This window comes from Zootoca vivipara, chromosome 11, assembly GCF_965207765.1.
Source record: "Zootoca vivipara chromosome 11, rZooViv2.hap1.1, whole genome shotgun sequence".
NCBI classification, from domain to species: Eukaryota; Metazoa; Chordata; class Lepidosauria; order Squamata; family Lacertidae; genus Zootoca; species Zootoca vivipara.
This window is the reverse complement of record NC_142594.1, coordinates 7887028-7914740: the sequence shown is the minus strand read 5'-3', so window position 1 is coordinate 7914740 and position 27713 is coordinate 7887028. Positions and strand designations below refer to the sequence as shown.

Below are 27713 nucleotides of genomic sequence, written 5' to 3'. Positions count from 1 at the left end.
GGTATGTGGGAGCCAGTCTCTTTCTCACCCTTTTCTGGGAAAAAGGGGTCCATGTTGCAAGTTTATGGTAACCGATGCTAAGGAACTACTCCCATGTTAATTGAATGCTAGTTGCTACAAATGCAATGTTGCCCACCAGCAAATGATCTACAGCCCCAGCTTACAATGTGTGTTGGCTTGCTAATGCTGTAGCCCAATTCACACCTAAAGCCAAATATGTGTGGGAGAGATATTTTAGACTGCCTGGTGTCATGTTTAAGGTCATTCAGGCTGAAGTTCAATATTTCGGAACTCTCAGAAAGAGACAGGCTTTGCTTGGGTTTGAGAAGAGCTTTCTGGATGAGGCAAAAGGTCCATTTAGTTCAACATCCAGTCCTCACAGTGGCCAGCCTGCAAGCGGAACCTGAGCAACAAAAGCACTCTTCTAAACAAAACCTTGTTGTTGTGTTGCTGCATGAGACTGCTTTCAGAAAATGATGCACTCGATTCCAGCATAGAAGATTTTTCTCTGGTTCTGTAGTATATTGAGGAGCTGTACAATTTTCAGTGTGGAATTGTTGCTTCAGCAATGGCCACTGAAGACACCAGTCAAAATGTATTTGCTATTGGCGAGAGTCTTTGAAATATGTCGGAATGAACTTTTGGGAATCAACACATTGTGTGAATCCAACGTTTTGACAAGGATGGGTAGGCTTTTTTGACTGGAACTCAGATTCTACTTCTTTGTCTTGTGCCATTCCTGGAGTGGAACAGCTCCACTTGTCAGCACTCGACAGAGCTCATGACAGCACCAAAGGAAAATGTAAATGTTATGTCTTTTAATGTGATTTATGCTACAACTTTGACATATTGCTTCGGTACAAATTGAGGAACACTTCTCCTCTCATCATTTGCTATCAGACTTCATCCTCTGCTGATCATCCATGAACCAAGATCCCCACTGAGTACATTTGAGGGGTACACTTGGAGCAATCAGGGTGACAGCCATCACGGCTGTCCTTACCTCCAATCATCCTTTGAGAGGTTAGACAGGATATTCATCTCCTCGTCATCTTGCAGAAGGCGAAACGCTGCACTAAGGTGATGATTTTCTAACACAGACCGGTCATTGTAAAGAATGGCTGTATCCGACCTATAAAACAAAAGATCCCATAACTTATAAACATAGGTTGGGATTTTTATTCTTCCTCCAATGAAGGGACTATTTTTTGCTTCCCATTTCAGTATCTATTCATTGGCTCCAATTGTGTTATACTGGTGTGGAACAAATGAAAAACTGAGCTGAAGAACCCGTTCAGCTCAATTCTCATTTTTTCCCCAAAATGAATGTACAAAATGATACAAAAGAGACACCTATTTATGGCATCCAGAGATGGGGAGTGGTTTGCCTTGTTCCAGAAGCAACAGAGCTCATTTTACTGGTGGATTGGGGTGGCTGCCATTTTATTTACCCAGAATGCCTCAATAGTGTCATTTTGGGACATTTTAGGAAAATATGATAGCTGCCACTGGGGAGGCTGCCATTTTTTATTTTTTTTATGATAGCTATCGCCTTTCTCTACAATATTCAACTGGAAGATTCAGTGCCTAGGGAATTATGGCTAAATAAAATAGCCGTTGCCAGAAATGACTTAACAAATGAGTGTTACCAGCAATGCCACTGCAAGCAGCATAAAAGAAAATGGGGGAACCCAAGAAACAGGGCAGAGAGAAGTGGAACAGAGCAGGGCAGGCTGTCAGGAAAAAAATACATATCTTTATAGGGAGTTTTGAGACTATATTATTTGTTGCAGTTAATGTCTTCCACTGCAAAGAATTAAAAGTCTTTCCATAATTATTTCTTCACAGTAGTATAATCCAGGAATTAGGAAAGAGCCTATTTGTTCACAAACTCATCAGAAATTCAAAGTCTCTTCCTTTTTAGTATATTAATTAACCTTTTCACTCCATAATAAGTAATATATTTTATTAATGATCAAGATAACCTTGCAGCATATGATGTAAACCAAGGATGTTTAACTGTTTAAGTCCCACTTAAACAGCAGTTGAAAGGTAAGAGTTGCAATACTAATAAAGCTGAAATCATGAGACTGTTATTCAACTCTTAATCTGTTCTCACCACTTACTGAAATATTGAAAATCTTGCACTAAAGTTATGGAGGATTATTTTGCTGCATTATTAGCTGCAAAGTGATTAGCCGCATCAAACTAAACTTATTTTTATTCCCTCTGATTTAAGAAGAAGAAGAAGAGTTTGGATTTGATATCCCGCTTTATCACTACCCGAAGGAGTCTCAAAGCGGCTAACAATCTCCTTTCCCCTCCTCCCCCACAACAGACACCCTGTGAGGTGAGTGGGGCTGAGAGACTTCAGAGTAGTGTGACTAGCCCAAGGTCACCCAGCAGCTGCATGTGGAGGAGCGGAGACGCGAACCCGGTTCCCCGGATTATGAGTCTACCGCTCTTAACCACTACACCACACTGGCTCTCATTTAAAGACTGAAACCTTGCATTGAAACACACACAGCATTCCATAATATGAATGAACTATGAGCTTCAATTCACAACAAAATGCTACATCAATACCACAGAGGTTCCAAATAATCAACCATATCAATTTCTCATTCAGCAACCGTTCAGTTCAAAACTTCCCCATTGGATTTTTTCTCTAAGTAACTTACTAATGTTTAAAGTCACACGCAGGCACAAATACCTTATTCTTTCCATCCATCTGTTAATATTTGCTGCTGCCATCAAAACCAGAGGTTCCATGCCATGCTCCTCCAGTGCTTTGAAAGTTTATTTTTTAAAAGGAACTAGTTCTAATTCATCTTGTTCTTGTTGTTGTACCACTACACTATGAGTTTAAATACCTGACAGTAAGAGATCAAAATTTACCTAAACCAAAAGAGACCCAACATTTGAAATGTTTAAAATCAACTAGAAAATTGATTATAATCATTTGTAATTACTCTTCTTCGGGGGGGGGAATAGCCTCATGATTTGGGAATAAAATGTGCCAGATTTAGGATTTGTAATCTGAATTTTTCAACAAGAAGTATTAAATTAACATACAAGTGTTTGCAAACTCTAGTTCAATCCACTGCCCCCCCCACCAAAGCAGTTCCATACGAATATGATATGGACGCTTTATTTTCATTTACTGATTTTTCTTACCGTTTCTTCCTTCGCAACTTTTTGTGCCTTTGTCGATGATTCTGAATGGACTCACCGTGTCTGAATATGAAAGTTGTTGGTGGTTCCGGTGTGCTCATAGTCATGGATGGCAGCAGCAAAGATCATAGCGAATATTTCCAGCTCCGTCAACCAGTGCTAAGAAAAAGAAAAAAGATTTAACATCAGTCAGACCAAATGGCACCCTTTTCAAATTTTGACAGACGTTTTGTTTTGTAAGGCATGTTCTACACTCTGGTGCATTTTCACTGCAGACCTTCCAAGATCTGAGGCAGTTAATATGTGATTATACTTGTACTGCTACGTAATTTGGTAAATCGCCCCTGGAAAGGCTAATGTTTGATGTCTGATGCAACCAGTTCGGGGAAATTATGGAGCAGACGATTAGATCTGATATTATCGGAACTATGTAAGATGGCGGCTGCCAACAACGAAAAGACTTTTGGACTGATTCGGCAGAAACACCGGCATGTGAAGAGATACTGTGAATTTATGGAAGGGAATCAGATTGATATAAAATCCATGCAGAAACATATCATTGGCTTTAACTCGCTTGTGGGAACAACTCAGAGGCTGTGAAAGAATGAAGGAGAGCAACAGAAGGAAATAAAAGAACATTGGTGAACTTATGAAACGCAGTGAAATTGAGAAGATCAGAGCCCTCCAAACCTTGAGGCATGGGAAGTCCCCAAAAATAAATAAATTATAATTTGGCAGAAGTATTTGGATATGGATATGTATATGTATAATTTGGATTATTTAATGCAATTTGATTTGATTGTTGATTTGGAAAATTTAATAAAAATGATTCATTTATATATATAAAAAGATCTGTGGCAGTTTTCTTTGTAACTCTGCTACTAGAAATTCTTTTAAATGAGGACACATGGGACTAAACCTGGGGTTTTCATCATGCAAATCATGCACTCTACCAATGAACTTCACTAGCCACTTACAGATTGTCAAAAAAAAGAAGACTAGAGATTGTTTATGGTAATTTAGAAATGCAATACATCTCACCATAGTGGGGATAACTTTGCTCAGGTGACCTGCAGACCTGCTCATTCTGCTGTCTAGGTGCTAACTGCTGATCTACAGTTTACAGGCTCCCTGCTCTCTCTTCTTATCAGTCTTTAAATAAGATGTGGCCGGCTGCTTTTCAAATTGAAGACACTTTCAAATGTCACTGGGCACCCCTTCAAATAGAGAACTGTCCTATATAAAGCAGGACACTTAGCCATCCTGGGCCCCACCCTGGGCCACGAAAGCACACCTTTCTGATCCACAGTGAAATACAAAATGTATTTCATTTTTTTTTAAAAAAAATCTTCATTGGTTTTTCAATTAAATTACACCCAACCTTTCCACACATGTCAATATTCACAACAAACAATTTGACACAATAAACATTCCAGTGTTTAACATGTATGCATAAACAAAAAAGAAAATAAATCTTATGTTACTTATCTACTTATTTTGTTGTTACTTTGTTTGCAGCAGACTTCCTTCCACCTCTTACTTGGGTCCATGGGATTCTACCGTATGTTATATGCCTTTCCAATTGTATCTAATATTCTATTTACCATCTTTTCCACTGTTTCTACTAGTTATCTTTACAAGAGTCATTCTAGCCCAGTCAAAATTTAAAATAATAAAAATAATATTCTTTTGGCAGCTGTATAGAAAAGAAATACAAAATGTATTTCAGGTTAAGCCGTTCACCATTACTAATTTCCTCATAGAGGAACTGTTTATAAGCTTCTTTAAAACAAAAATCCAGCAACTCAGGGACTGTGAAACACAATTTTTGCTGGCATAGAGAACAGGTTTTGCTTTTTTTAAGAAGAGAAAATTATCTGTAGTTTTTGCTAGATGGTGAGGAGAATAAAGAAATTGTCAAATAAAAGGATGGAGGGGGGGCAATAAGGAATTCCAATCTTCCACAAAGATTGAGCTACTAAGCAAGGCATTTTGGATTGAAACAAAGGATTTACTATTTGTGTAGTGAAGGGGATGACTAAGAGAAGTTTCCACATCACAAACTGAATTAATGTGTTGAAAATAGCAAAGAGAAATATGGCAAAAGGAAGAAGAAGCAATAATTTCTTTTCCCATTTGTCCCTATGACTATGTGCATAACAACGAAGGTTGCACAGAGAATCCCAGGTTACATAGCTTCTCTGGGAAAAAATAGTTTTATTATTATTTTAAGCCTTGTTAATGCTACATGCCTTTTATCAGTATCACACATAATCCCGTTAAATTGGATAACTAGCCTTTATCCTGGTCCATTATGTGGCTTTTCCTTCTCAAACACATCACAATACACAATACAGCATTTGAGAGAAGAATTGCCATGTGCATTAAGGTCTGCTAATAAGGGCCAATCCAGATTCTCCAGTGTCTTTTTAAAAGCTTTGAAGAAGTTTGGGGAGAAGGGAGGCCTGGACTGCAGTACATTCCCAATCAAAGTCAACCCACTGGTGCTGCAAATAGCCTCGCTGCAGGAAAAGGAGAGGCACAATATTTCAATCAGGAAAAGAGCATGCTATGAAGCCCCTTTTCCAGTATCACTGACCTGAGAATCCTCTCCAGCCCATACACAATGGATGTTGCGAGAGAGATCCAGAGATTTCTCACATCACAAAGTCTCCCATCGCATGTAGTTTGGGCCTCAGATTCCATCAAACAGGAACCACTTTGAGGTCTGCTTTTGTTTGTTAAATTGTGTCTTCCATCATGGAGAGCCACGTGTTGCGGTGAGATAACCCAAACTGCCTCCTTGTTGCTGGGCATAGCTGCCAAGTCTTCCGTTTTCCCTTGGAAATTCCCGTTTTTCCAGCTGTTCCTAGCTGGAAAAACGAATTTTTTTTGTTTTCCCCCGGTTTATTCTGGCACAGTGGCCATTTTGGAACTGGGCGGAGCATGCTCAAAAGCGACTTTTGATGCTGCTCTGCCCAGTTCCAAAATGACTGCAGTGCGACTTCTGGCGCAGCGGCCATTTTGTAACTGGGCAAAGCAGCATCAAAAGTCACTTCTGAGCATGCTCCGCCCAGTTCCAAAATGGTAGCAGCGCTACTTCCGGTCTGCTATTTCCGGCCTGGTCCCTTATTTCTCTGACAGCAACTTGGCAGGTATGTTGCTGGGGCGGTTACCATTTGGATGGCCACAGCAACCCCTCGGTCGCCCCTCGGTTGCCGGGGTAAAAAAAATTCGCTGTTTGGGCTCTGATCAGCAACTGTGAGGCTATTTATGCTGCCGCACGTCATGTTAACTTTCTTTTTTCATGTCGTGCAGTGCATCTCCCTCCCTCCTTCCCTAGGGGTTCCTCCCTCCTGTCTAGGGGTCATTTGCCTTGGAGTGGGGGCCCGGTAGGAATTTTTCCACTTGGCTGATTGGCGGCTGCCATTTGGTTTTTGCCTACCGTGTAGCAAATCGTCACAACTTTGTCAGGTTGGCGGTTAGGCATTGGTTCAATGTTTTGCGGAGGGGGTGGGGTTGGCTGTGCCTGCCCCTCCTTTGCTGCTCCTAGGGAATTCCATGACAGGAACCCAGGGGCTCGCCTTGCTTTTGTCCAATCCCCTCCCAAGGATTAGGGCCATCCCAGAGTCCCTGGAAGCAACTGGGCTGAACTCAGAGACGGAATCCGCCTCTGTGCTCCCCCAGTATGTTTTCCCTTACTGACCTCTGGTGGCGCCCAGTTGTCAGTCCTGTTCCTGCCTGAGTGCAGGTTCAGGTAGTCCAAACCAATGCCTAAGCAACCACTCACATGCTGTAATCAATAAAGTTGTGGCCAAATTATTGTTGTTGTTATTATTGTTGTTGTTATAGTCACTGCTAGGTGGTCTTATTTTTGGTGTGGTTTTTTATATGATGATCCCTGTAATTTTTACTTGAATACTCTTTATGATATATCATTAGACCCTTTGGGCTATAATTATGATGGACTGGCAGCATTACTCGGAAGTTACAACAGCAACATAAAAATGTCCCGGGGCAAAATGTTATTAGGTTGTTTGTTGGGTTGAAATGAATAGATTTCTTTTAAGGGTTCTTAATGAGTGAAATGAGATTGAAAGCAAACTTGGAATAGATTCTACTACTGAGCCCTTTCCCTCAAATCCCTATTAAGGGAGCAAGTTTTCTCCGATTTGCTACATTAGATCTTGCAGAAAACTATATGGCGCTGCTAATGTTTCTTTGGACTGCTTTGAGGAAAGTGCAAGACCTTCATTACATTTCCTGATGTCGAGGCTTGTGTAATCATAGCGTACGCGGGTAGCATTGCCCTTAGGCTGGCTTACCCCTTCAAAATTTTATTAACAAAGCCCCCGTTTTCAGCAAAAAGGAAGGGGGAAGGCTTGTCGGCTCTGTCCCATTGTTGCTTTTGCACATGAATCAAAATTGGCTTTCCTGTTAACTAACATCAATCCGGATTTCATGCAACCAAGACCTAAGACTAGAACCTGCATTTATTCATCACACTCAGGCTCTAAGTTCTCTGCACCCAGGGGCGTAGGAAGATAGGGGCGGTGGGGGTGGGCCGCCCTGAGCAGCAGGCTCCAAGGGGCCCCATTGCGGGCTCCCACCCTGCCCCCAAAATGCGCACCCTGCCCCTGGAACGCATGTCACGCCCCTCCAGGAGGCGCGCCCCACCCCCGGAACGTGTGTCACGCCCCTCCGGGAGGCATGCCCCACCCCCGGAACGGGCGCCAGCCCAGCCCCCGCCACTGTCTGCACCCTTAGCTACCACTAAATAGCCTCTGAACCATTAAATGTGGCCAGTCTGGTTGACTGTAACAAGCTAGCTTCAAAACTCTTGGGTTGATGTTGATCTGTTTCAGTAAACCATGGGTAGGCAACCTAAGGCCCGGGGGCCTGATCCAGCCCAGTCACCTTCTAAATCTGGCCAAAGGATGGTCCGGGAATCGGCGTGTTTTTACATGAGTAGAATGTGTCCTTTTATTTAAAATGCACCTCTGGGTTATTAGTGGGGCATATTCATTTATTTCATTTATTTATTTTTTCAAAATATAGTCCTGCCCCCACAAGGTCTGAGGGACATTGGAACGGCCCCCCTGCTGAAAATGTTTGCTGGCCCCTGCAGTAAGCCATAGTTAAGACTAACCATAGTTTGCCTGGCTTTGGATATAACACTAGACTGCAACTAGTTTAAAAAGAAAACAAAAGCTTCCAACTTTTTCAGAGCCGTGCTGGAGGAGGAGGAGCTTAGGAGTGCCTCAGGCTCATAGGCGCCAACTCAACGGGGCTGAGGAGAGCTCAGTCCCCTCAAAGTATGTGGGGACAGGGCCAATCTTGAGGGGCCAGGACTTACTGGGCTTCCCCATGGTGGCAGAGGCGGACCCCACCAGGCCTCCCCATGGCGGCAGAGGGCCTTGCCGGGCCTTGCAGCCTCCTCCCAACATGCGTGACATCACACGTGTGTGTTGCACATGTGACGTCACACACACACATGGCGAAGCTGCCCACCCATGTCAGGTGGAACTCGGTGCCTCTGCTGAGGCTCATTCATGTACTGCTTAACCATACTTCAGCATCACACTCAAATGAGGCTACAAAATGGCAGTAGCTCTTGTTAACTCTAGATAGGCGCTTGGTAGCAATGCTGGTCCAATCCACCTCTACAACGGAACAATAGCATTTTCAGTAATGTTGCTCACTGAGATAGGATTATACCTCTTGCCCCCTCCGAAGTGGGTCACTTGTTATGCCTATAATTTGTGTGAGGTGAAGGTAAAGTGACTGCTGGCAAATATACACTAGTGCCCCTGACGGCAGTTTTAAAGAATAGGGTCACGTAGCTGTTTGTACTCAGCTTTGACGCATAATGTTTTTGCCAAACATCAACCAAGGAGCACTGCCAGAAGTTGATTGCCATGAATCATCCACACTTGCCCAATTAAATATTATGTTTTTTGTGTCAGCTTTGAAAAAGATAAAGAGCTGATCATATGCTTTCTAAGTAGGAGAAAAGAACACTGCCTAAAATATTTTCTTATATTTTTCTCTTTCCATGATTTCCAGATCTTCTGAAGCTATAATTTGGGGCCTCCTTAAATGTAAATAATTTTAGAACAATTTCACGGAACACAGTAATTATCTCAAAATGGTTGTTACTATTATTTTGTATTTGTCTTCATTTTATTCTTCATTCTGTGTCCTAAATTTTGTGCCAATTTGCCATGCAGTTAAGTTTTTTGTCTTGAATCCCAAAGGAGTAGCTTAACTCATGGATTTAGGGTGCATTTGCCAAGTTAGTAAAGGGGGGGGGGAGATAGCAATATCTACATTATGGCCACTGGCTAAAACCATACTGAAGCTCTGAGGCATTATATATTCTGTGGTATGCACATAATTTACACTTGTGCAACTATTGCCCAAAACAGCTGCCATTGTTTAAGTTAACTTTATAATCTCCTTTTTGCCTGACCTTTTGGTCAGTTTCAAAATCCCACAGTCTAAAGGGGAACTATATTCTCTAAGCATTGGAGAAGGAGCAAGTTAGAATCCCAAACACATATCTGAGCAACAGACTACTGTGTAATCGAAAGGGTCTAAGCCAAAGACCCATTTAGGTGCTCATAAATCTTGGGGTTTGTTGTAATTTAAACCCCATGAACAAGCCCTGAACAACAACAACAACAACAACAACAACAACAACAACAACAACAACAACAATTTATTAATTATACCCCGCCCATCTGGCTGGGTTTCCCCAGTGGGTCATGGGGCTACCTTTGAAGGTGACCCGGAAACTGCAATTAATCCAGAATGCGGCAGCTAGACTAGTGACTGGGAGTGGCCGCCGGGACCACATAACACCGGTCCTGAGAGATCTACACTGGCTCCCAGTACGTTTCCGAGCACAATTCAAAGTGTTGGTACTGACCTTTAAAGCCCTAAACGGCCTCGGTCCTGTATACCTGAAGAAGCGTCTCCACCCCCATTGTTCAGCCCGGACACTGAGATCCAGCGCCGAGGGCCTTCTGGCGGTTCCCTCATTGCGAGAAGTGAGGTTACAGGGAACCAGACAGAGGGCCTTCTTGGTAGTGGCACCCGTCCTGTGGAACGCCCTCCCAGCAGATGTCAAGGCAATAAGTAACTATTTTACTTTTAGAAGACAACTGAAGGCGGCCCTGTTTAGGGAAGTTTTTAATGTTTAATGCTGTACTGTTTTAATATTTGGTTGGAAGCCGCCTGGCTGGGGAAAACCAGCCAGATGGGCAGGGTATAAATAATATTATTATTATTATTATTATTATTATTATTATTATTATTATTCTACCCAAAATATTTCATTTACTTACCGCTACACCTGTCTTAAAAAGGAGGTAATGAACAGTCTGTGTGACATCTGCAGCATGCATTAGGTTGTGATACGGATTTTTATGCTTGCTGTAGCCAACTTCCAGGGCTTCCACAAAGGAGACAAGAGCAGATATTGGAATCTAAACAAAAACACAGGAAGGCAAAACACATTTGGCAAAGCTTGTTGAAATTTTAGGCATCAAGACCTTAGCATCCAAATATGGTTTCTTTCTCAATTAAAAAAAGAATCAAATGGAAAGACCTCGGAAAACTTTTTATACATGGATGGTGCTTCAAATTGTCTCACTCTGTTATAAATATTAACCAAAGTTAATGGCATATGTACTCATCCTTTGCCCTTAATGTCCAAAATGTGCGTAATTTCAGACGTTCACCACTAGCATGCAATACTAACTGCATTCTCCTTTGGTTTTCTACAGCCTCTTTGTTTTGGAAATTTACTGGAACACATAGGCTTATAGAGCTTGTGAAACATGGACCACTTATAAACACCATCTCCAACTCCTCGAAAGATTCCATCCACAGCGACTTCGATTTATTTTTTTTACACATCACTTGGAAAGCCAGGCAAACTAATGCCACTAACTACGTTTTTTTAGATTTGCCTTGAGACAGTCTTTAAACCTCTTTTGTTGACCACCAGCATTACGCTTTCCATTTTTAGGTTTGGGTAGAGTAGTTGCTTTGGAAGACGATAATGCCGCAAAGGTTAGTGTGACTGGCATCAAAAACTTTTGCTACTGAATACAGCACAGAACCCTTCCTTCAGTGAAGCCAGTAAATGTACCCCGTTTCAATATGATGCCATATTGTCTGGTTCTTACTTGGTATCGTTCATCACAGTTGTAATAACATCCTAGTAAAATCAGGCGACAAATCAGGGTTTCCCAACCACATGTTCATGGCCAGTAGCACAGTTAAAGCAGAATTGCAAGGTTAGTGATATTTCTCCTTTGAGTAAATTACAAGAGAGCAGAAAGGAAGGGCGCTGCAGAATTACTGACCTTGAAGCGGCTGATCAAATCATAGCGTGTGAGCAATTCGTAGAAAATGAATTTCAGTGCATGGTCCCCACTAGCATCATTTAGTGCAAATACATCGAAGGACCACTTGTCTACGTTCTGTGAGAGAGAAATGGCAGCATTAGTATGCGTTTTCTTCAGCAGCAGCAGACGGAAAGCAACGACTGAAATACAAAGCCTACATGCTTCGATGATGTAAGGTAGCCAGTAAATTCTTGAGTTGAATCTGCTTGGCATATTAAGATGCTAGCAATTTAACCAGAGGATTCGAGTGGTGTTGTGGTCTAAACCACTGAGCCTCTTGGGCTTGCCAATCAGAAGGTAGGCAGTTCAAATCCCTGCGACGGGGTGAGCTCCCATTGCTCGGTCCCAGCTCCTGCCAACCTAGCAGTTCAAAAGCATGCCAAAAAGTGCAAGTAGATAAATCCGGCGGGAAGGTAAACGGCGTTTCCATGCACTGCTCTGGTTTCGGTGTTCTGTTGCACCAGAAGCGGCTTAGTCATGCTGGCCACATGACCTGGAAAAACTGTGTACAAACGCCGGCTCCCTCGGCCTGTAAAGCGAGATAAGCGCCGCAACCCCAGAGTCGTCTATGACTGGACTTGTCAAGAGTCCTTTACCTTTACCTTTTTAATTTTAACCAGTCAAACTGAATCATGTGGCAGCCACAAGCAACCAAGTTAAAGAATGCAGAATCCAGCTATAGATTCAAGAAACATCAGAGAGCCATCTATTTTGGTTGGTCATTCTTTCATTTACTGTCTCAGATTCAGACCTACTTGGCACCAGCAAATATCATGTGCCTTCAAAATCATACACATCAAAAAGAGAGAGAGAGAGAAATTGAATAATTAAGTAGTGATGAATAGATTTGTGCTTATGATTTTTTTTATTTGCTGCTGTGCCTCCCTCTATGTGTTCCCTCCACAATTTCTCATGATAACAGACTAGTAAATGAAACCTTTCCCCAAGAGGTGTAGAAGAAATTTGTTCAAGGCTATCTTGGAAATGAACTACTTAATAGGACCTCTCAAAAGAGGAATCTCCCCCTATGAACCCCTGACCTTCATTTATGGCTGTTTCTGTTTATTCCCGTGCTAGGAAAGGGTTCTCAGCTGCTGTGCACCCCTATCTCCACCTGCCCCCAATGCATCTTCTCCACCCTCCTCTTTTCTTGACTGCAAGTAGAGAGTGGGGGCTCAGCTATACAGCTGCAAATAAAACGTTTTAAGTGTGTTGTAAAGTGCAATATACAAATGTGGCACTAGATGGCAACAGTGAACCATGGCAAATTCAACATATTTTTCAAAACTTTTTTTAAAAGCATTTTCACAGTGTTTCTTTAAATGTGTGTAGATTCCACCTAAGAGATGCTGTAGTAGCAGACGCAGAGGGCAAGGGGAGGAAAGGTTTTCTCCTTCCTCTGCATCATCCTGGCATGTTCCACAGTGTATTGGGACAAAAGGCATAGGGAACTGCTTAGGAACTGAAGCATTCTCAAGGGATATTGCCCTTGAGAAACTTTCAGTTCCCAAGCACTACTGCTCTTTTACTCTTGACATGCTGGAGAGTGCACCAGAAAAAAAAGAGAAGGAGCAGAGAAGAAAAAACATCATTGGGAAGAATGTGTTGAATCCTGGGAGCCAAGGTGCACACTTCCCAAACCTTTTGGATTGACTCAGGAAATGAGCCAACTTCTTTCTGGTTGCTGTTGTTTTCAAACTCACACACAAGTCAAGTGATTTCTGAGTCACACCAAGCAAAGACCAGGATAGCGTGCCCATCTCTGCACTTTTGCAAAAGTTCACGTTTATTAAAAGGTTACCTTTTTATTAAACAAAAGCAAAAACCAGAAGCCTTCCTACTGGGAATCATAGATCCAGATATTCCGAAAAACCTCACAGAGATCTTTCTTTATGCCTCGGTTGCCACCAGGATGGTTATTGCATCAAATTAGGAAAGTGACAATGTTCCTTCTAGGGCAGAGTGGATTCAAAAACTGGTGGACAATTTATCGGGGGGGAAATGGAAAATAAACCAAACCATGTATTCATTTCTAAGTGGGAAGCAGTTAAAATATATTTGAAAAATAATTGTCGCCGTCTAAACTCTGTTGTAGCATTTGTATAACATCTGTAGTAGTTGGTAGTAAGAATCAAGACCACAGATAATTAAATATTTATTTATACTTTTGGCTTTGACACGGTAACAACCTGACAAGTTTTGTCAGTAAGTTAATAGTGAATATGTAAAATATGGAGTGGATGGGAAGTTGTATGTAAAGTAAGAAGATATTCTTTATTCTATTCTATTAGATAATTTTTCTTTCTTTTAGTTGATTTGTTTCATATGTTTGTATTAATGGGTGATGAAGAATGTTTCTTTTGTTTATTTCAATTAAGTGCATATATAGATAGATAGGTGTGTGTGTGTGTGTGTGTGTGTGTGTGTGTGTGTGTGTGTGGTTACCCTCCCCATGATCTCAAATCTTGAGGTTCCATTTATATCATTGCCACTTGCCTAGGTGGTTTGTTCTTTAAGATCAAACACAACCCAGCAATAGAGAAGACAGCCAATGGATATCCGATGTACTGTGCAGTCACAATGCTGATTTGCTATGCAGGATTTGCTCCCAAGTGGAAGATGCTAGCACATAGTGAGGCAACCATTTGAAATAAAAATGGCACCACTTTGATTGGGCAGTTCTCTTCAAGCCACCCTATGCTTCCAAAAAGAAAGGAATGCAGTGACAGAGAGAAAATCATTCAATCTGCACAAATAGCTTACCATATAGGCAACCACTTGTAGCAAGCGCCCTGTGCATCTTTAATTTTGGGGGCAGGGAAAGCTCTTTCAGTGCATTTCTTTTCTTTTCTTATTTTCATTATAATGTCAAGAAAATGTCTGGTGACTGCAAGTGCACACAAATTGTCTCCTCTGCAGTGGTAGCTGCCACCTGGAATGGTTTAAAATTACTTAATCGGAAAAAAACACAAGTCTCAGTCCCTTCACTGTTATGTTGTTAATTGTGTACCAGAAGTTAATGGTACTTAGGGCCATTTGATATATCATTACATGTCCACTGCCAAGCAATTTTTTATTGCCATTTTTAATCAATGTAAATTCAAGTGTACAAATGTAATGAACGGTGGCAGGAAAAAAGAGACACCCAAGTGTGCTGCAAATCAGGCTTACAAGGCAATTTCCGTCGACGCAACTCATACATTATACATTTGATTATAGCATGAATCTCCTACATGCAGTTGGGCTGTAATTTCCCCCGATGGTGTTTTCAGACTAAGTGACATTTCCTCAAGCAGCCAGAAAAGCAGCACAGTGGGAACGACATACACTGACGGTTGCGTCAATTGCCTGATGTGAAGATAACATTTTAAAAACGGGACTGTCCGGCTTCAGTGCGCTCTGAAATTTCCCTATGCCACTGCCACCAACTTGCAAATCACTTTCAGTGCAAACAAAAATAACTTGTTGCTATCCAAGCAAGGGCAAAGTGGGGGGGGGGGGTGACAAAGAAACGGCAGAAACCAGATTCTATCCCCTCCCTCGCCAAGCCGCCTAACAATCACAATGAAGGACCTGCTGTGCAGAGAGAAGATTGTGCAGAGGGAAGCTACACCAAGGGGACAAAGGTAATTGCTACACAGTGGATGAATGGCAGAAGAAGCTGATAGAATATATGGAACTGTCTGAATTGACGGGGAGCCTTCGGGATCGGAGTGAAGAAGCAGCGGAAGAAGATTGCGTATAAAATAAGCGTATAATAGATTGAACCAATGGAAGTGAGGGAGATACAAAGAGGTTGTAGATAATACAAGGGTGTGAAATATGTATTGAAAGAAGATAAGGATAAATTAATTAAGAAGTAGATATAGATCGAGTTTATATGGATAAGATATAAAAGATATAGTAATAAGGTAATATTGAAGTAATAATTAGAGTTTATATAAGATTTAGAATTTACTAAGTATGAAATGTAAAGAATCGCAGAAGGAGGGGGAAAGAGGAAGTCAATAGATTAGAAATAAGGGTTATAAGTTAGAATTTTTGTTTTTTGCATTTTTGTATTTTTTGTATTTTGCGTTCAGATCTAGGACGGGGGGGGGGCGGCACTGGACGCATGTTTTGCCTTAGGCACCAAAGGGTCTCAGGCCAGCCCTGCTTCTGAACAAGAATACATAAATAAAGTGTGTTTCCTGGAGACTCTGCATACTAAATGGAAAATGTGCATATTGCCTGGGGGGATGTACAAAATTCATTTGATATATGAACATTTCCCAAGGCCTGTTGGAGACTACATATACTGACCAGTAAATGTGCACAGTTTGCTCTTCATGGAAGGACTGTGTGCACATTCTCCAGGAGGCCTGGTGACTGTGCACAATGGCCGCTAGTTATGCACATTTACAGGCTCAATCTACAGTCCTCTTAACATAGAGAACTAAGGTATTTAGGTAACAACATTGTTGCATACCATACTTCTTGTAGTAGCACAGCTGTAGCCCACCTAAGGCTATTATAATATTTGATGCTTACGGTATTGTTCAAGACTTCATTTTCTACTTCCTGTTTACATACAGAAGATATCACACCTTACTCTATAGTGGTGATATTTTAACAATAGAAATGAGCCAAAGATCGCCAGGTAAACTTCTGGACTTTTTTTCTCTGATGCATTTTGTCTCTCTGTATGATATAAGCTAAATTATGTTTCAGACACAATGATCTCCATGAACCACCCCTGGGATTACCTTTAGCACTCCAATTACAGCAGGTGGGTAGCTAAGTCCAACCATATTGGATGTCCGTCTGTACATTCTGTCAAGATAAAATAAATTCATTACACACACACACACACACACACACACACACACACACACACACACGGTAGAGTTCTCTTCAGAATACATAGTTTTTATCCAAGCCAAACAAATTGCCTTTCTTCCTTTATTCCCACCGGCATTCATTTCTATGCCAAAATGTTCCATTCAGATCCAGAGATAACTTCATGCAAAAGAGCTCTCTGCGGAACTACTGCCATATGTTGTGCTTTGATGAAGGTGTGCATTTACTTAAAATGTTTACAGCCAGAATATAGGCTGCCTGTACTGCCTCCCCATTGCAACCATTTCATGCCTTGCACATGCTGGTTTGAATCTGCATAACCCAGACACACACCCCAGTCTGCACAAGTTTCCTTTATTGTGAAAGGTACACAATGGCCCCGTGAAGTTTTCGTGCTCAGAAGGCAGAGCACTGGCTCTGTTCTTGTCCTCCACATAGAACAAGATCCCTCAGGGTGTTGCCTATACAAAACAGCTGTAGCCAATGTAAAAGATCCCAACCACACGTGGAAGAGGATCACTGGATCAGGATGATCCAGTATGCTTACTTGGAAGCACCGGCATCACTTCGACTTGTTTCTAAGTAAATGTGTGTTGTTGTCAAGGTTAGACAAAGTTCTCTTTCCAGTTAATGCTGCGATGCAAAACACTGCCACAGCCTTCCCGCCACCCCAAATATAATTGCAAAATGAACCATTCTTTGTTATCGAAATAGCAACCTTGCCTGGTGACCAAAAGGATCCTGTTTCCTCTCAGACATCATTAGCCCTGAGATGCAATCCATTTCAAAGTGGTGTCTGGTGCAAATGCTAAAAGTGATTCAGGGTCGTGATGGCATCGTAAGTGCTAGCCATTTTTGAATTATTGTCATCAGAAGGCCCTCAGAGACAGAGGGCTCTCACATTTGGATTTAGAGATGGAGAAAGTAAAGTCATGATCCTGGCCAATTCTTCGGAAGAACTATTGGGCTTTCACTGGTCGCTCACATTTACCTACAAAGCTGCAATATCTATAAACTGCAACATCTGACTGTTCTTTGGTGAAGAGCAATTGCATCATCTGTTACCTCTCCACAAATATCCCAGCCTGAACTGCATGCACAATACTTCGGAATCGTGGCTTTTCCTCGCTCCTTCTCAGCATCATCCCCATTTGCCGTGTGAAAGTAGAAGCCAGCCAATCCCGTACTTCCGAGGGCACGGCATCTGACTGGATATCACTGAGTTCATCTTCCGTATCCAACAAACGCCTGTTGGGAGAGATATAGGGGAGATACGTTAAATAAAGATTTCCAAGGAGATGGCATTTTTTTCTTGCAACATTTCTCCTGTTTACAAGTTGTTACACATGCCCAGCCCCTAATTAAATCTGCTGGTATGTTGGTTGGTGGTTGTTTTCTTTCAGGTGAATTTAATGTAGAAAATTGTTGACATTTAGTTATTTCTATGGACAACTGCAGTACCCCCAGATTGTAAAGTAGCTCACTTCTGGAGTGCGAGAACAATGAAGGAAGATCTTTGCAGGGTTATTCACAGTGCTTTTTTCTGGGGGGACTCAGGGGTACACATACCCCTAAACATTTTGTGAATCTTTGTACTGTTGCTGTATTTAATATTCCCGATTTGAACTATAAAATGGTGGTTTCTTGAGTCAAAATGAGAGCACCCCTAAACATTTTTTAGGGGAAAAAAGCACTGGTTGTTCATAATTAAGCAACACAGGGGCCCAATTTTGCATTCCAACTTAGTTTGCAGGTTTTCAAAACGCAGGCTGATAATTACAGGATTTGACTTTTGTATATGGTGATCTCCTAAGCCAGGCATAGGCAACCTTCAGCCCTCCAGATGTTTTGGCCTACAACTCCCATGATCCCTAGCCAACAGGACCAGTGGTCAGGGATGATGGGAATTGTAGTCCAAAACATCTGGAGGGCCTAAGGTTGCCTATGCCTGTCCTAAGCACTACCCAGTCCCCACAAAGTAAATGAACAGCCAGTGTCAGTGGGTATTGCCTACCCTACCTCATCTCAACGACTCAGGTTAAAAATACACAAAATGGAAAATAAGGTAAGGTACAGATCAGATACAGATAAGAATATTAACATTAAACCCACTCTGGTAATATTAGCTAGACCAAAAGCCAGGCTCCCTTCCCCAAGTTTTTTTCCCTACAGGGATCACCATCTAAACACTTCTTTGTGAAGTGGCTAAAGAACTAGGAACCGGACAGACTTTTCCATAGCCCTGATCTGCTTAAGAAAACTATAGAAGAAATTCCAGTTGCAGACCCCAACCCCCAGGGAGCAAGACCTGAGCCCAGAAGGGGAACAAACTGGGCAAGACAAAATTTTGGAATTAACCAATTGGCCGCAACTTTATTGATCCCAGATGTAAGTTGGATTTGGCTTAGACATTGGGTGAATATCCCTCACATCCCCTCTGGTGGAGGGCTGAAGCATGGCAGGATCAAGCCCAGGATTAACAGGTCATCTGTAAGCCACAGATCTACACATATGAGCCTCCCAAGCCGCTGAAAGAAGGTCTATGGTCCATCCAGTCCCGACTCTAGGGGTAGTGTCAGTGGTGTGGGGCACCAGGGCACTGGGAAGCCGTGCTACACGCTGCGCCCGCCCACCAGGGCGGGGGCGCCGGAGCGATCTCCGCGCCATGGCGCCAGGGCGCCCGACCTGCTTGAGACGGCCCTGGGTCCATCTGCCACATGCCGTGGCTTTCGGACAGAGACTTCCATCTGGACCCCTCTAATGGGGTGCCTGTTATTGCATAGTTCTGGGGTGGGGGTGATGCACCGCTTCAACCCCCCCCCCAATGTTGTGAGACAAGAAGGATTCCACCCAATACGTTATCTGCCAAAGTTGTGACTACAGTGGTGCCTCACTTAACGAATGCCCTGCTTAACGAAATTTCCGCTTAACGAAAGGATTTTTCAAGCGGAGGTTGCCTCGCTAGACGAATTCGTTTTACGAAAAATCCGTCTAGCGAGTCGCGGTTTCCCATAGGAATGCATTGAAATTCAATTAATGCATTCCTATGGGCAGAAATAATTTTAAAAAATTCAATGCATTCCTATGGGATTCGCTAGACGAATTTTTCGTTATAAGAAAGGACCCGTGGAACAAATTAAATTCGTCTAGCGAGGCACCACTGTATTGCTTTGGGGAAGGGCCAACCCTTCAAATGGGACCAATCTGCTAGGAGGAAAAAAATCATCCATTCCCGGCTTGGAAAACAGCAACCATTAATGAACCAGTTATCCAGACATGTTGCAGTGTTGATTAAGCTGGACGGATGACCTCTTAGAGGCATGTGTAGATCGGGGCAGGCAATTTATGTAGAAGAAATGTGTGAACTTGGGGAAAGTCAGGATGGTTGTGCCGGTCAGCAGTAGCTAGTGTGGTGAGGCAGAGTTCTGTCCTGACGCTGGCGTTGCTTAGCTGGAGGGGGCGGGGGCAGGATGATGGCAAGGATATCTGTGCAGCCCCAATTGCACTGCTACCTTGCCCCACCCCAGCCCTATCCAGATAAGAAGTAGCAATACTGTGTCGAGATGGCATCTCTGTGGCTCTTTGGGACACGGGTGGTGCTGGGGTCTGAACCACTGAGCCTCTTGGGCTTGCCAATCAGAAGGTCGGCGGTTCGAATCCCCACGACGGGGTGAGCTCCCGTTGCTCTGTCCCAGCTCCTGCCAACCTAGCAGTTTGAAAGCTCACCAGTGCAAGTAAATAAATGCAGCGGGAGGGTAAACAGTGTTTCCGTGTGCTCTGGCACTCATCACAGTCCTCCATGCGTCAGTAGTGGTTTAGTCATGCTGGCCACATGACCCAGAAAGGTGTCTGTGGACAAACACCAGCTCCCTTGGCCTGAAAGCGAGATGAGCGCCACAACCCCATAGTCGCCTTTGACTGGACTTAACCATCCAGGGGTCCTTTACCTTTCTTTCTTTTTTAACCTATGTGGCTCCGCCCCACCACTTCTAGTTGTGGCTCCCTTAGATGGGACAAAGTCTGGTCTGGGGACCATGGCAAAATATAAAAGGAAACAACATTTTTCATTATTTAAGACAACTTTTTAAATAATCCACACCATTAAGTTCATGACATTTTCAGGAGCACCAGTCCCTTCCTCTTATTAAAAGGAAAACAACCTTTGTGCGACTCACACTAATCCCAAGAAATAGGATGAGGTATAATGCTTGTTTACTTTAAAAAAAAAATGATGAAAATAAAGCGGTACTAGACTGAAACAGTCGTCTCACCTGGTTTCATCAATGTACACCGATTCAAGTACTGTAGCAGCATATTCCAAGTTCTTTTTCAAGTCAACAACAGAAGCCTCTCCTCTCTCTAGCTGCTTCACCAAAGATCGTAACCTAAGAGAAGAAAACAAGAATTTGATTAGCACAAATCCACATCTGGAATTCTAAAGGAGTTCAGATTAATAGCCCCAAATCCTTAACTTTCTTGCACCATCCGATTAACAGCATATGAGAGCTGTAAGTATATGATGGTTACAACCCATAAAAGGGGACTCAGCTATACAGCTGGAAATAAAATGTTTTGTAAAGTGTGATACACAAATCTGACACTAGATGGCAACAGTGAGCTATGACAAATTCAATATATATTTTTCGAAACTTTTTTAAAAAGCATTTTCACAGCGGTTTTTTTTACATGTGTGTATATTCCACCAGGGTATTGTTATCTAGGCAACTGAACAGTTTGGATTAATCTACCATCTTATATAACCTTCTTTCCTAGCTCCCTGGTGGAGGGCTGCCTTTCATAAAAGCATTTCCATTCTCCCAATATGGCTTTTTAATAGACTCATCTAAAAAGTTCAGGCATCAAGGGTGTTTTGTATCATCAAACAGTGTTGAAATTCTAAAAGGGGGGACAGAAAGATTTTGAACATCTTAACAGTTGAAACTAACACAGCATTCCAGGAGAATGCGATCTCTAGTAGAGTTTATTCAATACAGAGAATTCTGTTCAACATGTGTAGAGTTAACTTGTTATAAAGACTAGTTATAAAAAGATGCCTCTCCAGGTTTGCCAAATAGTCATGTAAGCAATTTGCTTTTCTAATTGTAAGGCTTTTCACTGCATTGAGTGCAACTTTGCATTGTCTCCTAGCTTTCAGAAGCAGATGCGGGGGCATGAAAAAGGGACTTCGGGGATTCTGGTGTAGATGTGAAACTTCTCCACACAGCTCTGAGGATCCTGCCCTTTACTTGATTTTGCTTCAGAATGAATACACTGGATTTTATAATGCATGAAATATAGCATGGGCAAAGTGAAGGAATAACAGAGACTCTCACGTTCGGTATTTTGTGCCTTTGATTCAATTCGCTAAACATAACCTTGCAGGTCTGTTCTGCAGTGTTCAACATCCATATACAATACAATTCAGGCAGAATGAATAGCTCTAACACTGCAGCACTAGCATCCATCACACAAGATTAGATGTGGCACACAGTCCATCAATCATCTGGCAAAAGAAGAAGAGGGCTTTCAGAATAGAACAGTGTGCTTCACATACACACACAAAATGTTGTTGTCCTTGTCTGCCGTTTGTTATTTATGACTTATCTGGTAGAGGTGCTAGAAGTGGCCACATGCCTTCAGTGAAAGAGAGCCAGCTGCCATTGTCTCTTTTATGTGATCAATGCTTTTAAAGCATGAGTGAAGCCGCTCAGAATAAATCATAGATTTTCATGCCCGCAGTTCTTTCAAATCACCGCAACAAGTCTTTATTGTGTTTCAGCTTGGCCTGGCAAATGGGCAAAGATGCATTGTGGTTAAGCAGAAACTCAGGCTCACTAGCAATTGAAGGTCTGCAAAGGCCTGGGTGTTGGCATGTCCTTTTGCTTTATATCCGCTTCCTGAATTTTCTTCCAGAGAGTTTTGTAAACACAAGTTACAAGGGACCGTGATAAGCAAGGCATTTTGTGCTAAGGCAAAACATGCCTAAGCATGGTCGGGAATTCTAGCATGCACCAAAAGTATCCAACAGAAAAATGAATGAATGGTATCCAACAGAAAAGCTCCAATGAAAATAATGACCAACTCAGGCCCAAAGGTGGATGCATCCCTTTATTACTACGCTGCAGGAGTACGATGCCTGGCAGATTTCCAGGCTGCACTTTGTCACAAAACCCCTCAAGATGTTTGGCAACATTTGAAAGCAACTTTCCCACCATCATGTCATGAGTGTTTTGAAGCAGTACGAAATGAAATATTATTTTATAGCCCCATTTTTTAAAAGCATGTCACTGTTATTCTGCAGTAGAAAATATTTCTTTACACACACACAAATTACAGCTACCATACATCTCATAAATAGCAAGTCATACATCAATATTACAACACATATTTCCTTACTCTTTCGGCGGTGGAAGTGCGCTGAACAACTTCTAAGCACACATAATGTATGTAAGGTGCATGGACACCTGTTTCGGCCTCAATATTATGGGAATATGGGAAGAATACAGAATATCCTTGTGATGGAATTGTGTCCCTCACTATAGTAATGGTTCCACTGGGGATAATGGTTCACTATGGAACTGGCTCCTTATACCGGTGGTACAAGGTTGCAAAACGCAGACACCATGTGCTGTGCCAAATTTGGCATTCCCACCTAGCTTATTCCATTAAGTCTGGTTCTCAATAGTCTCCACTCACTGATCTCTCGCATCCACTCACGAGGAAAAGAGAGAAGAAAAGGGATCTGGGCTGAATCCAGCTGGACTGCAGGAATAGATGATAGGGCTGCCAACTGCCAAAGTCTTACTGTTAGCAGGAAAGCCCAACATTTGGCAACCCAAGATACAGAAAGCAGCAAAGTGGTCCCTAGTGAAAATTGGAAAGCCTAGCACATGCCTCCCTGCTCAGGATAGCAACTAAAACCAGTTCTCATATCCTTCTGAGTGAACATATGTTCTTATTCACACTAATGAGCGCCAAAGCCCATTTGTTGCTTGAATCTAGAAGCGCAAGCTATAAGGGATGCATTAATTCAAAACAGCAATATTAAGGTGGCTCCTGAATCTGGTGGAACTTCATTTCCCTGTATTCCCTCTGATATCTCCAGCTGATCTTTTCTTGATGGTTCCTGAACATCATTTTTCTGATCCTGCCATATTTCAACAATGGTATAACCTTTGCTGATATCCAGAAAACCACATTTCTGTCTGTCTGTCAAAATTCATGAAGGCTGATACCAGCTGAACGACTTGAGGCGGGTGATGTTCCCTGATGCCAGGCCATCAAACTCTTGGGTCTGTCAGGTTCATTTCCTCCCCCACTTCCAACACATTGTGTGACAGTGGGCACAGCTAAACAAGTCTGGTGGGATGCAAAAGTTCACCAACGGGTGTAGCTAGCTGCTCCAGCACCTGGAGAGGAGGGGGAAGGGTGAGCTGCCCACGGGGGTGGGGTGGCGATCCATCCAGGGTGGTGGCGTGGCAATCTGCCCAGGGGGGCCACCCACGGAGTCTGCCTGGCGGATGCAAGTCCCACGCTGCTGTTTCAGGCAGCACAGGGCCCCGAGCCACCATGTCACTCCCAGGAGGGACACGTGGCTTGGGTGCGCTGCAGGCCAGGCCAGGCCCGGCGGTAAGTGCTGCCCCCCCCGCGGTGTGCCATTTAGTCACCCTCTCAGGGATGACACCTGGGGCAGTCTGCACCCCACCCACACCCCTTCCTATGCCCCTGGATGTACAAGTCATCAATTCTTTAGTTCTGTCAAAATTCATTACCCCTTCTATCCCTACCTCAACCCAGAATGTGGTATTAGCCTGGGCACACCTAAACTTCCCAAATGTGTTTTGTGCACCTGGTGCTGAACTAGATAAGCTTACTTACATGCAAACATGCTTAACAAGCGTTGCATTGCCCGTCTATGGAAGGCAGTAGGCCAAAGGATTTATTTCTCAAAAGAGAGGGACTGGCACTCACTCGTGCCTGGAAGCAGGGCCGTCTTACCCATAGGTGGTACCCGGGTGCCGCGCTCTCAAGGGTGCCAGGCTGAGAGTCCGGGGCCTGAGAGTTGAGTCTGGGGAAGAGCCCGCCCATCAATCGGTGCGCCGCTGCGGGCTCTTCTGCTGCAGGCAGCTCTGCGCCACGAGTTCGGGAGCGACCAAGCCAGCAAGACGCTGAGGCGGCCAGCCAGCTCTGCCCTCCTGCGCGCACGGGACTGGGCTACCGGGGGGGGTTGCACCGGGCAGATATTTTCACCCCAGTGCCGCATATGTTTAAGACAGCCCTGCCTGGAAGGCACATTGTTTTACCTAGAAGCTCTGCCTCTCCAGTCCTAGACGTCTGTAGGGAGATATTCATTAGCCCCGTCAAGATGCTCCCCTCTACCAAGACTTTCATGGTAACCTATTCAAATTCTGCTTCTGTAGTATCTGGAGATGCCCCCTTCAAGCAGCACCTTCAAAATCAGCACCTTGGCACAGCAACCAGTTACAACTTGCCAAGACCAGTTGCCTTCTGCCTGTCTGCTGAAGCCCATTAGTCTTCTGTAAAGCTGATACATGTTATCAGCTACGGCGCTTGGGCAGCACACGCTTTTGAATTGTACAGAAAAATAAGAGTTCTACAGGAAAACAAGATGTATCAGTTTCCACATCATTGCACAGCATATTCCCAGCCAGCAGTAACTAATTTGTGCTTTCTCAAACCCAGCCCACTTCATGCATGCAATGAACTGCATTTTTGTGGGGTGCCTATTAAATGTCATTAGTAAACATTATATTGCCACTTGCCGTGGGGTTGTAAATCGAGTCGCCATCTGTTTCATTTAATACGCATGCTGGACCTGTAGATGCTTGCTGCTTGCTGCTTAAGAAACAGTGCCAGAAATTTCTGACAACCTGGGTGCTAGTGATGGAAATGTGCTCCAAAGATCAATAACAACAAACAACAACAACAACAACAACAACAACACTGAATTCTGCCAAAACAGAAAGTGACAAAACATTCCAGTTCAGCTTTAATTTTTTTAAAAAAAAATCATATCAGATCATGAATATGAACAGAGGTCCCAGTCGATCACAAGACTCATTGTCAGGTAACACACAATGGTTCATCAGAATATCAAGCCCCAAACTTACTGTTTGTGGTCATATTTTTTTTCATGCACAGAAGCAGGGACTCTTTCCAACTAAGCCACAGGCTAGAGAATTGGGAATTGGCTTCCTTGTTGCTGCTATAGCTTACTTATGCACGTAGAAAAATATTAAATTCAAAAGCCTATTCACGAGATCAATGCTAAAATAAACCTGAGGCTGAATTAATGCAGCACTGTGACATTCTCTAGCTCAGCCTTTCTCAACCTTGGGTCCCTAGATGTTGGTGGACTACAGCTCCCATCATCCCCTGACCACTGTGATGCTGCTATCTATAAATGATGGGAGTTGTAGTCCAACATCATCTGGGGACCCAAGGTTGAGAAAGGCTGCTCTGACTCCACCCAGCATTTCATTATGCCCATGTGGATGGACCTCAGCTTGGATGTTCCAGGACCTCTTAGGGACTGTGCTTTCGGTTTGAGCCTGGACTGTGTTTCCTGACTGCTGAACTTCGGCCTTGACATACTGCATACAGCAGTGGGACTTGCCGCCAGGAAGGCTGGGGGTACAGGCAGTGCCAGATTTAACCCCGTGGAGTTCCCTAGACCAGGCATTCCCAAACTTCGGCCCTCCAGATGTTTTGGACTACAATTCCCATCTTCCCCGACCAGTGGTCCTGTTAGCTAGGGATCATGGGAGTTGTAGGCCAAAACATCTGAAGGGCCGCAGTTTGGGGGTGCCTGGTCTAGACTGTCAAAATCTCTGGGGCATATGCTCTAGTGGGATAACATGGAACTAAGAAAGCTTCATTGTGATTTTCTTTCAAGATCAAAAGGCATGAGGCCCATAGGCTGGCCTATTTGGTAATCTAGCACTGGGTACAGGAAACTGAGGTAGTGGAATTGCTTGTGTTCATAAAACCCCTTACATTTTTTTATTTTATTTTTAGTATTTTCTGGGCATTGTCACAAATTGTACTTTTGGCATTTCAGTGGCATTTGACTTTCCTGTTGACGTTGCCTTTTCTCTTTGCATATCATTGATTTGACAAAATGGATTCCAGTCCATGAAAATGTCTGCCATGTTAAGGTGTCACAAGGCTCTCTTGTGTTTGTTTGCCCCCCCCCCCCAAAAAAAGCTATGAACCATTCCAGCCATATAGCCATTCTAGCATGATGAACCCAATTAACCTCACTTTGAACACAACCTGTTACTTTGTAATTAGAACAAAATCAAAGATACAACTTTGCTTAAAAAAAACACAGAAATTGAACATCATGTATTTGAAAGTGCTTAACCTCTTCTTTCACTTGGAGTCTGGATTGTGGTGATGAGGTCTTGTGTAGGAAGTGAAGAGTGAGCAGAGATTTTGTCTCTCTCATAATATTAAAAGCAAGACTCATCTAATAAACCTGAAAGTTAGGAAGTTGAGGTCAGGGAAAGGGGAATATTTATTCACATAATGCCAAGTTTATTAAAGTTATAGTGATGGCCACCAACCTGGACAACTTTATAAGGGAATTAACAAATTAGGCATGGTGGCTATATTACCCCCTGAGTATCGGAGGCAGTATGTCTCTATTTACTAGTAGCTGGGGATCCCAGGAACGTAGGAATCCCAATACCACCCACAAAGACAGGCAGCAACTGTCTAGGATTCCAGGCAGGAGTCTCTCCCAACCCTACCTGGAGAGGCCAGGTATGAATGAAGAAAGGCAGAAAAGATGATGTCGAGGACTTTGGGGTTTTCTGATATCGGCAGGTATATGCAAGATTCTAAGTATTTTAATGAAAGCCTGCCAGCGGTATTAATCACTTGCAAAACAACAACAAGAGAAATATTTGATATTGTTCCTCCAGCAAAATATCATAATGGGAAGCGGCACCTGTTCACCGTCGAACCTCGGCATAGTGCCCTCTCCGCAGATCCCATCTTATCTGACATCTATTATCAGTCGCGGCACATAGATTTGCCTTTATTAAGGCAAGATTTAATGTCTTTCCTTCCAATGTTATGGATAATAGGTTTTCTAAAGGTCAGAGTTCAGTTCTGTGTGCGTGTGACAACAGAACCATAGAATCCCTTCATCATATATTATTCTGTTGCCCCTTGCACATGGTCCCTCGGACCAGATTTTTATCCCCCTTAATATCAGAAACTTTGGTTGAGACTCCGGAATCTCAGTTAATATAC

At 43.0% G+C, this 27713-nt stretch overlaps 1 protein-coding gene across 7 annotated transcripts in view; it reads right to left on the bottom strand.

Moving 5' to 3' along the window:
• The window catches only part of PDE1C (phosphodiesterase 1C), a 300153-nt gene that overhangs the window by 45930 nt on the left and 226510 nt on the right, over nt 1–27713 (bottom strand). For all 7 annotated transcript variants that reach the window (XR_009558360.2, XR_004693428.3, XM_088653441.1 and 4 more), the window contains 7 exons: nt 20702–20815; nt 17496–17678; nt 16337–16403; nt 11550–11666; nt 10524–10664; nt 3233–3333; nt 1004–1132 (listed from right to left, as the gene is read on the bottom strand). Coding sequence is in view for 5 of the 7 variants with exons in the window: in XM_088653441.1 (XP_088509567.1) it covers nt 1004–1132; nt 3233–3333; nt 10524–10664; nt 11550–11666; nt 16337–16403; nt 17496–17678; nt 20702–20815 (852 nt within the window). In the remaining 2 variants the exon portion in view is untranslated. The remainder of the gene's footprint in view (nt 1–1003; nt 1133–3232; nt 3334–10523; nt 10665–11549; nt 11667–16336; nt 16404–17495; nt 17679–20701; nt 20816–27713) is intronic.